This window comes from Lactuca serriola, chromosome 9 (genome assembly GCF_051521515.1).
Source record: "Lactuca serriola cultivar US96UC23 chromosome 9, Lser_US96UC23_V15, whole genome shotgun sequence".
NCBI classification, from domain to species: Eukaryota; Viridiplantae; Streptophyta; class Magnoliopsida; order Asterales; family Asteraceae; genus Lactuca; species Lactuca serriola.
In genome coordinates, this window is record NC_136416.1 from 29986223 (window position 1) to 29997456 (window position 11234).

General features: G+C 37.9%; 2 protein-coding genes across 3 annotated transcripts; both read right to left on the reverse strand.

Annotated features, from left to right (window-relative positions):
- On the reverse strand, positions 1 to 2142 carry LOC145073158 (uncharacterized). The gene is made up of 4 exons (XM_079019723.1): positions 1773 to 2142; positions 875 to 1097; positions 567 to 707; positions 1 to 288 (listed from the first exon to the last, which is right to left on the reverse strand). Exons 2-4 carry the CDS (start codon positions 1067 to 1069, stop codon positions 145 to 147), a joined length of 480 nt encoding a protein of 159 aa, XP_078875849.1. The 5' UTR covers positions 1070 to 1097; positions 1773 to 2142; the 3' UTR covers positions 1 to 144.
- A 197-nt stretch (positions 2143 to 2339) lies between these two features.
- On the reverse strand, positions 2340 to 3436 carry LOC145073160 (uncharacterized). Of its 2 annotated transcripts, XM_079019725.1 has the most exons (4): positions 3170 to 3436; positions 2860 to 3000; positions 2584 to 2758; positions 2340 to 2501 (listed from the first exon to the last, which is right to left on the reverse strand). In XM_079019725.1, exons 1-3 carry the CDS (start codon positions 3362 to 3364, stop codon positions 2615 to 2617), a joined length of 480 nt encoding a protein of 159 aa, XP_078875851.1. In that variant the 5' UTR covers positions 3365 to 3436; the 3' UTR covers positions 2340 to 2501; positions 2584 to 2614. The 2 variants fall into 2 exon arrangements, with proteins under 2 accessions (XP_078875851.1, XP_078875850.1); XM_079019724.1 differs by having other exon boundaries at positions 2340 to 2758; positions 3170 to 3435.
- Between the last annotated feature and the right edge of the window lie 7798 nt (positions 3437 to 11234).

Here is an 11234-nt window from a genome sequence, read left to right on the forward strand (position 1 = left end):
TTAAATTTCTTCTCTCTTCTTTTTTTAAATGACAAGACATATCATTAAATAACCAAATTACAAAGTTCTTTTGAAAAAAAAAAACTTACACTTATGATTCCTATCTCTTTACTTAATATCAGTATCAGAATTATCTAACTGGTCTCAGATTTTGCTAGTTGGTTTAGAAAACAATGAATGTCGACCTTCTGCAATCATCTCTCCAGTTGCTTTCTTCTTCAGACTCACAACAGTTCCATGGTATCCACCTTTTCTGCCAAGAAGCTTTGTGCTAATCTCCAATTCATCCTACAATTAAGCTACAATCTTTAACATATATGCATATAAGCAAATAACCTCATCACACAGATTAAAAATTAAAAATGCTTACATCATTGTCTAACAATGCATATGCAAGGAGTACTTTATTCACAACAATTACGAGACATTTAAGCTGACAATTGTGTTTTGCAGTTGTAATAAATCAGTTTTAAGCTTATGATAAACTGACTATAATTCTGATTTTCTGATTGTTTGAGGTTAAAGTAATCGATTTGCATAATTAAGGAGCAGTGGCAAGAACTTACATTAAGCTTGGCTGTAGAAAGGTAAGAAATAGACATATCAATAGAAACATTCATAGGCACATCCTTCTCATACACCACAGATGCACCGATCTCGTCTACTAAGCTCGCAATTGCACCCACTGCCAGATTTCCATTCCTATCCTGATTTAGGAAAAATCACCAACTAAAACTCATCAAAACCCCAAAAATCTGTGAATAATCGAACCATCGTCTCAACTTGGATTCAGAAGGAAAGGTTAAAATGAACAAGAAATTGAGAATTGTAAAGTAATCGAGTTTGAAATTCAACTGGAATTCGGGGTTCTTACTGTAAGGCGAGGGGGAACGGTGAAAGAGCAAGAGACGAATCCGGGTTGGAATCGGTCGAGTCGTATGCCTCTGAGGTTGAACTCCTCGTAGAAGCTGTGAAGGGCTTGAGGTTGATGCGGAGGGATGCTGAGTCGGGCGATTCGGTCGGAATCTTGGTGGGTTACTTGTAGATATTCTCTCGGCTTCTTCTCCATTGACGACTCTGTGTTACTAGGTTTCACTCTATATGCAACATATGTAAAATCATTAGAACAAATCATTTATATACTTGTTAAGATGTATTATTTATCTTCATTGTAATATGGGCACAGAAATAAAATCATATAGTAAATCTTTTAATAAATATATATTACTATAAATAATTAAGTCATTATCACCAACCATTGATAAAACATTATAACCATATAATTAATAACAAGACATAACATTGAAATTGAAAATATACATTTAATAGAAGATTGGAGTTGCAAATTTGTAGTAGTTATATAGTTCAAAATTCATAGATTAAATTCAAATTAATATAATTAAAATAAATATTTATTTCGCACCAAATGATATGAATTGCTACTACCCTGTTGCACGTGAATAAACTTTAGTATATTCTTTTAATCAATATAAATTTTTAATATTGTTATTAACTAATTTAAAAAACCATTCATTTAGTATTCTTCAATTATTGTGATGTTGTATGTGTGAAGGTGGTGAGATGGTGTTAGGCTTTACGGAGTGGTCACGAGTGGGTTATGAGTGAAGAGGAGGTCATGTCACTATTTAACCATTCCAGATTCCACAACCAATCTGTTAAGTTGTTTAAATGGTATTCACTAGTGGCTAGGCAGTGAAGAGACAAAAAAAAGAGTTAGAAAAAGAGAAAATATGAGGGAAAGAAAACTAAACCAATTAGATCGATTGTCTTTCTCTGTCTTCACAGCCACTCCACACTCAAGCCACCGGCCATTGGGGTAGTGTTCACGCGTCCCTTGGCTGGACACGTCAGCTTCACGCGTCTTCTTCTATGTCCACTCAGGACAGCCTTACAAGTGTTATGAAGGTGGGGTTGTGATAAGTTGACGGGAATATGTGTTTTTTTGGAGATAACAACGTGTAGAAGACTGGGAAGGATTTTTGTTGATAATAGTGTGTAGGAGGTGGGAAAGGTTAAGATACTGATATGATGAAAATGAAATATTTTTTATGTAATCCAATTTTATACCGCCAAAAGCTTTCTTTCTTTTGCATGTAAAAGTTTTTTATGAAAACAATATAGTTTATTATCACTATAAATAATGGCAATGTGTTTTATATTGTGTGAAAATCAAAAAAATAGTATTGTACTTTATTAGTGAAGTAAATAATAGCAATGTACGTAATTGATGTGAAAAATCAAAACGAAATAGCACCGCACTTTATTAGCAATGTACTTTATTTGGCGTGAAAAATAAAAAAATATTGAATCTAGATCAATTTTTGAAATAATGGTAACGATATGCATAAATATGATCAGGATATGTCACACCACGTTGTACCAAAAAAAAAAACTACGCCGTCTTCCAACCACTCAAGGATTCATCTTCATTCAAAAAAGACAAACATCAAACACCAAAACAAGTTCTTGAAGCGAACCGCCTGTCACAGTATCAAAGACCAAAGAAGGTGATGCCGAGATTTGAATATAACTGAACAGAAGACCTCATTTGTGAAATCGGACCTTCTTATATAATCAGGAGAGCAATCTTATTTTAGATTTTGCTAGTTGGTTTACAAAACAATGAATGCCGTCCTTCGGCAATCATCTCTCCGGTTGCTTTCTTTTTCAAAATGACATGAGTTCCTCGGTATCCCCCTTTTCTACCCAGAAGCTTTCCGCTAATCTCCAACTCATCCTGCCAATAACGTACATTAACAGTAAATGGTGAAAGTGGAAACTCCCCTCAAGGCTCAACAAGAGATAGATTGCTTATGGTGAAAGTGGTAAAGAACCTACATTCAACTTGGCCATAGAAAGGTAAGAAATCGACATATCCGAAGAAACATTAAGAGATTCATCCTTGTTATACACCAAAGTCGCACCAATCACATCTACTAAACCAGAAATTGCACCCACTGCCAGATTTCCATTCCGATCCTGATATAAGTAAAAAACAAAAATCACAACTAGAACTCATCAAAACCCACAAATATGCGAATAATTTGAACAGATCGGATCAATTTGGATTCAGAAGGCAACCCATAAGGTTAAAACAACCAGAGATCGAAAACATGAAACTGATCGACAGAACGAGTTTGGTTCTTACAATAAGGCGAGGGGGAACTGTGAAAGAGCAAGTCACGGAACCGGGTTGGAATCGGTCGACCCGTATGCCTCTGAGGTTGAACTCTGTGTAGAAACAGTAGAAGGCTTGAGGTCGAGGGATGTTAAGTCGGCCGATTCGGTCGGAATCTTGCTGGGTTACTCGTAGATATTCTCTCGGCCTCTTCTCCATCTCCATGGAGGACTCGATTTCACCTTCTGCATCAAAAACATACAACAAATAATTTAAGAGAGAAGTCAGAAAACAATATTTTGAAGATCTTCCTATCAGCTATATATTTCTTTATTTTATATTATAATTATAATATATATATTTTAAAAACTTATTATATATATTCTCTTTATTTACTTTATTTAATGTTAAAATCCTTCAAATAAATATCTTTTCATATTTTCTTCTTGCATATAATCCAAAAACACATTACTATTTATTTATAGTAATATTATTGGGCTTGTTATGACTATCCAGACTAATCTTCATCAACATCTATCATATTGAAAGTAGTCTTCACATTGACAATGTTATAAGCTATATTCTTTGCCAATGATAACCTTATCACTCAAATTGCCCGCAATTTGACAATGTTATAAGCTATATTCTTTGCCAATGATAACCTTATCACTCAAATTGCCCGCAATTTAATAAGTCCCACTCTACATGCTTCATCCTTTTAGGCTTCTTTTCGGTCGGTGGTTCATATAATTTCTTTTAGTAAAGATGGTCTTTGATTTGTATTCTCCATAATCCGAAATCGTGACCTTTAAATTTGTTGATTTTAACTTTTCCATCTTCAACCATAGCTTTAATACAGTTTTGTTAGGAATCAACAAAAAATGTTAAGCAACCTCAGACAAAACGATAAAATTTTTACTGTAAAAAACAGGGAAATAAAACTAAGAATTTTGCAAACAAAAAACTGAACAATGTGGTTCGATAAAAGTAATGTATGCCTATGGTAGAACAACAGAGGGAATATTTTATTAAATTCCAAGAACAATTACAATCACTCACAAAAGATTGCAACCTATTTAAGGTTTTAAATAAATAAATAAATCTATATTGCCGACAAACTGCTACAAATGATATGCCCTTAATCTCACAATGATTGCTATATTGAAATCCATGCACTTATACATGCATGTATCTAGCACTTGCACAATCATAAATTTTGATGGAGATGGGCGTCCTTATTTATAAGCAAGCATAAGATACCATGATATTGATGGGCCCAACTTATCCATTATTATACCCTAAATGGAATAAGCTAATCACAAAACGCCATGTAACTGCTTATATAATCTTCAAACATGGGGGATGTGTAGGGACACTTTCCATGTACCTAGGAGCACGTTCATAAGACCCAACAACACCTTCTCAACTCCAACAACGCATTCTCCAATCGGTGAAGCGCATTTAGGAGCAAGGCGTCACATTTACAAGCATGGAGCGCATTCTTGCAACTAAGCATCACATTCAGGAGCTAGTCAATATATTCAACAACTAAATGACACTTTCACTGAGTTCCGAATTTGATGATCAGGGGTGCATCTCCAGATGCATGGAGCACATTTTACATAGATAGAGCTAATTTTGATGCCTCCAATGCTTTCTACAAATGTCCTAGTGCTTTCTCTAAGTGTCACATCACTTTACCAAGTACTCGGTCACTTAAGGAGTTAGAATTATTTCACAAAAGGGAACATTCCAATGAAGTCTTCACACCTTAACATAATGTAACGCCCGGGTTTCAGGGCTAAGCATTTTTAGACAATTTAATAGTCTAGGTCAACTATTGTAACTCTTTTTGAAGTAATAAAGATGAAATACTTGAGTATTATGTGAATTATGTGAATTTTTATGCTTATTATGTATTTATAAATATTTAATAAATAAAAGATAAAAATAAGCGTCAAAATTAAAGTGTGAGATAAGCCCGATATTTTTATGTAACAGCCCGGATTTCCAGGTATCTTTTATGTTTATGTTTTTAGTGTTTTGAGAGGGGACTCGGCGAGTTGGAGCTCAGACTCGCCGAGTAGGATCGCGGTTCTGGACGCGGGTTCGCGCCTGGACTCGGCGAGTCCAAGGTATGGACTCGGCGAGTCTGCGCTGTTTAATGAAACCCTAATTTCTCGGGTTTGGGACCTATTTAAAGGGGCTTTAGGCCGTCATTTGTGCTCACCAGTCCCTTGAGTGAAACCCTAGCAAGTGTGAGCGTTTGGAGCAAAGTAGGAAGCCATTATTGACCTTGGAGGTATCTTTTTGCAAGGAAAAAGAAGAATTAGCTAAGTGAAAGCAAGGGGAGCCAGTTCCTGAAGGCTTGAGGTCCAGAACATCGCATTTGAGGTACATTCTTCGAGCTATTTCTGCTATGTTGAGATTTATGTTGATTTAGGGCTTATTGAGCCCTTTTATGATAAGATCTAGTGCTTCCTTGGTCCCTTAAGTGAGTTAAGTTATAGATCTGGACCTTTGGAGGTCCAGAGTGTCCCTTTGCCCAAGCTTTTTATGAATCTATGAGGGTTTTGGTTTGGGGTCTTTGTGCTTAAGGTCAAAACACCATTTATGAGTCATGGGGTGCGTTATGAGCATCAAGTTATGGACTTTACGTGATGAATTAGCTTAGGAAGGCCAGATCTTTGAGTTATTGGAGCGGATCTGACCTCAGAAGCAAGTTTGAGTTGGTGCATGGCATGGACTCGCCGAGTCTGAAGAACAGACTCGGCGAGTAGCATGAAGATTGTCCTTGACCACTCAGTGAGTGGTCCAGCCGAGTTATGAGTTGACTCAGTGAGTCGGGGAGAGTTAGAAGTTGACAGGTGGACTGAGTCGAACTGGAACTCGCCGAGTTGTTCTTGAGACTCGGCGAGTTGAGTCGGGGTGGCCCCGCGATTCTTACCAGGTGAAACTCGTCGAGTTAGGGGAATACTCGACGTGTCAAAAAGGGAATCCTAGAGAGTTGGTGAAAACGTCTAGACTCGCCGAGTCGCCTTAGTGCACTCGCCGAGTCCGGTCAAAGTTGACCGTTGACCGTTGACCAGAGTTGACCAGCGTTGACTTCTTAGGGGTAGTCAACCTTAGTGTTAAAAAGTGTTAATTAGAGACATATGATGTTATAGGAGGATTATAGCTCGGAGGATCGAGCACGAGGGATTTCAGGATTCGTGAGTCATCGAGATACGCGAGGTGAGTCTTCTCACTATACTTTACCTTGAGCAGGTAATCAGAGTTATGTGTTAGAGTATGTGTATGTTATGTGTATGCTATGTGTTGTACTGCATGATGTCTATGTGATTTATGTTGTGCATGTTTATAGAGTTGGAACCAGAAGGTTCCCAGAGTTAGAACCTGAGGGTTCACAGAGCTTGGGTGCACGGACCCATAGAGTTATAGCCTCGAGTGGCTAATATATGTGATATGTTTGTGGTATTTTGGGGAACTCACTAAGCTTTGTGCTTACAGTGTTAGTGTTGTTGTTTCAGGTACTAGCGATGACCGTGGTAAGGCGCCGGCTTGATCTGTACACACGCATGGGATTTTAATATACATTGATTGTAACGCCTGCAGATCCAGGCTAGTCAATTTAGAGGCAATAGGGGTCGAAAACGACTTTTCGACAAAAAGATTATTTAGAATAAATAATCTTAACCAAGTTGTAGAATATGTCACAGGGTTTCCGTACATATAAAGAACGCCGAAATCCGAGTTATAACGAAGAAGTTATGACCCGTCGAAGTTTCGCGTCGGAACCGGCACGACGCCGGGAAGCGTAAATAGTAAATTTATGATAGAGCGAGATTTAGATTTAGCGCTCTAAACGAAAGTCGTAGAATATGTTAAACTAAGAACTTCGATAAAAAGAACGCCCAAATCTGACTTCGTATGAAGAAGTTACGATTTTTCGAAGTTTCGGATTAGCAGTGTACAGTCCGAAATTCGAATATTAGATCGAGCGATTTTTAGCCGACACAACCTAAACGAGAATTGAAGATCGCATTATTAGTAGCGTAACAATAAAAAGACAGACGAAAATGGACATCGGATGAAGAAGTTATGAGATTTTAACGGACCAATCATGTCCCGACCTGTTAAAAATATAACTTTAAAAATAAAGTCAAAATTAGCCGACGGAGTCTAAATGAAAGTTGTAGAGTACGTCTCCACCTACGCGTGGATATAAATAACGTCAAAAACGGAGTTCGTATGAACGAGTTACAAATTATAATAGCATATTTACGTATTAAAATAAAGTATAAATCATATATACGTACACATATATATACATATGTATATATCATTAGAAAGGTATCGACGATGCGGTCATTATAAGACTAATGTTGAGTTCTTTCGACATTAGTTTAGTGCAAATATCATTAAATCTATTTAAAATAGTATTATAAAGGGGTGTTTAGTTGTTTATATAACTATAAGGTCATTAAGTAATTATGAAGGGTAGTTTTTGTAAATTCAATTACTATAAATAAGAGGCTTAGGTTCTCATATTTCTTGCACCATTCTCTTGATTCAAGAGTCTTTCTCTTCTTATCCCCCGAGCATTTCGGTCCCTCGTGATTCGACTTCTCTTTCTGTAGTTTTAGTATAGTAAGGTGAGCGCTGAAGCGCTGCACGAATCTTTCTTAGAAAGATTCAGCGACGAAGTTCTGCCCCTACAGAGCCCGACTCCTAGCTAAAATCCCCTTGTAAGTAAGTTATGCTTACCCTATTTTAAATATAGTTTATATTTAAAATTAGTATTGTTATTATAATAAATATTTGAGCTATTATTATGACTTATATAAGTGTCGTTATAATATCTTTTTAACTACTCGCGGTACGGGGAATCTGGTTTAAAGGGCCGCATAGGGTTGTTGGATTTCAGAAGTGCTATATGCCAAAATGGTCCTGCCCTCCGGTGTTTTATGTCTGGCCCCTGTCTGTACATAGTGGTTGGAAAGTATTGTTTAAACGCTTATATAATAATAATAATAATAATAAGACTAATAATTAGTCACGGTAAATATTAGACTAAAATCTAGTGGTAATAATACTAGGTTTCGTCGAAGGAAATTATTTTAAAGTAAACGAAGTGCTGTCCGAGTACCGAGTCACCACCTTCTCAAGTGAGTGCATAGTTACTTTCATCTTACACATAGATATGAAGTATTTTATATAAACTACGTGCTATATGTGCACATTATCTGAATACTTGCTGTCTATGCTGGTTGAACGTTTTATACATGTTTTAAAGGACTTAAACTGTATATGTATTTTATATATACGAAAATGTTGGGTATGAGATGGGTAGATGAATGATGAGAGATAGAAGATGACGTGAGTATACATTGGCAGCTACAGACTTAGTGCCTATGGGACAAACACCGGTAGCTATGGACTTAGTACCTTTTAGACGTTGGTAGCTATGGATTTAGTACCTGTAGGAATTGGTAGCTATGGACTTAGTACCTGTTGAACATTGGTAGCTATGGACTTAGTACCTATTAGATAAAGACTGGTAGCTATGGATTTAGTACCCGATGAATAGACTATAGCAGCTATGGAATTAGTGCTTTATGAACGAACATTGGCAGCTATGGATTTAGTGCCAGTCCCATAATCCTGGAAGTAAGGGACTTCGGAATAAACGAATGAAGGATAGATGACTCTTAGGTTAAATCCTTAAAGAGTAAAGAAGATAATGGGGATGGGTAATTGGGTTGATTGTTTGATTGAACATAATAATTATATTATTGTGGGTTGAAAACCCTATGTACTCACCAGGTTTCCCAACCTGACCCACTCAGTTTATGTATATCACAAGTGACGAAGTGAAGTGACATTACACTGAGAGATTTAAAAGAGATGTAGATCACTAGTGTAAATCATTGTAAGTCTGTTTATGCTTATGTTTCGGTATTAACGATGACATCCCAAACATTTTAAAATGAAATAAATACGTTTCTTCAAAAATGTTTTAATAACGTATTTACCATGTTTTTCTGGGAACAAATTCCGCAACCTTTTTATAAAATGAAGTACTCTGATTTTTATAAAGCATAAACAAAATCGGTCTTTTCTGGCCGTGATTTTGGGGATGTCACAGTTGGTATCAGAGCATTAGTTTAAGCGAACTAGGAATATGGATTTATTTCTAGACTTAAACTTAGAATGCTAAGCGATGATTGTGAGGTGTGAGCACTAGCTTATTTTAGGAATTGTGCCTAAAATGCTTTTATGTGCTAAATGCTTTGTGCATGATATGTTGTTAATTGTTCGGATCTATGGTCTGTTGCCGACCGGATCTGGAAACCTTATGTGTTTAGGATTCTAAACGTACGACTACGGTATTAGAACTAGCATGTAAATGTTTCGGAGTAATAAGGATGATTTAAACGTCAAGTAAAGGTCTAAATTCACCTTATTCGGTGTATAGATCGAGATGGTAAGGACCCGTAGCGGAAACGTAAATGCAAATGGGAACAGGAACCAACCCCCAGTGGTTCAGCAAATACCTGTTGTAGAAGAAGTTGCGCCTGAGCCAGTCACCATGGCTGGAGTTCAAGCCATGATTCGGGCTATGTTGGCTGAACAAAGGGAAGAAATGAGACGGATGTTGAATAGGGACGAACCTACTATGCCCATTGAGCAACCCGAACTGATTCCCGAGCAATCTGAGGAAGGGAACTACAGCCGCCAAGTGAGTCAAGTTGGGACTCAAGGTGAGCAAAGGGATGGCCCAGAAGGGAGAAACAACAAGGATGGGCGGATGTACAAGAACTTCTTGGGTGCGAAACCACCAAGCCTCTCAGGAAGCCCAAAGCCGGTTGAGGTTATGGATTGGATCTCTGAGATGGAGATGGTGTTTGAGAGCTGCAGCTGTAATGAGAAACAGAAGACTGTCTTTGCAGTAAGACAGCTGAAAACTGGAGTCTTGAGCTGGTGGAAGCTATTGGCAGATACGATGCCACGAGGAGAAGCCTTGAGGATGTTGTGGGAAGAGTTTTTGGAACAGTTGAAAATGCAGTACTGCTCGGAGGTAGATCTGATAGACCTAAACAACGAGTTTCAGAACCTGAAGAAAGGGAAGATGAGTGTTGATGAGTATGCCACCGCATTTACCGAGAGGATGAAGTTATTTCCCTACTTGGTGCCTACTGAACTCTCCAAGATTGATAGGTTTGCTAACGGACTGCCCACTGACTTTGGTCCAATGGTCAAAATGGCAACTACCTTAAAAGCAGCTATTAGGGCAGCTAAGAACATAGAGGCCCAGATAAGAGAAAAGGGTCTAGAAAAAGATAAGGCAGGAGAGAAGCGAAAGTTTGAGGGATCTTCGAGGTCGAACAAGGAAAGAAAATTCTCAAAACTCGGAGGAGCAGATGGAGGTGAAACAAGATGGTGTGATAAATGCAAGAAGAAGCATGGTGGGAAGTGCAACGAAGAAGTGACTTGTTACAAGTGTGGGAGGACGGGTCACTATTCCAAAGACTGCACACATAATGACAAAGTATGCTACGGATGTGGAGGCAAGGGGCACATGTCCAGAGACTGCCCAAGGAAAAATAAAGCAGCAAGACCAGAAACGCCACCAAGGCCAAGGGCATTTCACATGATCCTCGACGAAGCAGAGAACCATGCGAGGAATCAAGAATGAGGACTTCTTACCCGAAGATCGGATTATGCAGTAGCCATAGTTTCGTATGATGTAGCCTAGTAGAGGCATAGTCTAGGGTGAACTTGAACACCTATGTAATCATTTCAAGAATTAATATAAAACCTTCGTTTTGTTATCTGATGTGTTGAATGATTGTATGATTTGCTGCATGGTGACTTGGGAAACTGCGAGACAATATTTGGGACGAGTATGAGTAGGTGTGAATGGTAGTAGAGGCCTATACTACCGGAAGCACAGGACTCACACTTGGATCAGGGAAAGTCACAAGGTTACCAAGAAGCTAGTAATTGATTTCGTTTTATTCAAGTGTGTTGTTACCATCGTTTCGGTAATGACTAAGAAGATTGTTTATATTCCGACCCTAGTGGTCATATC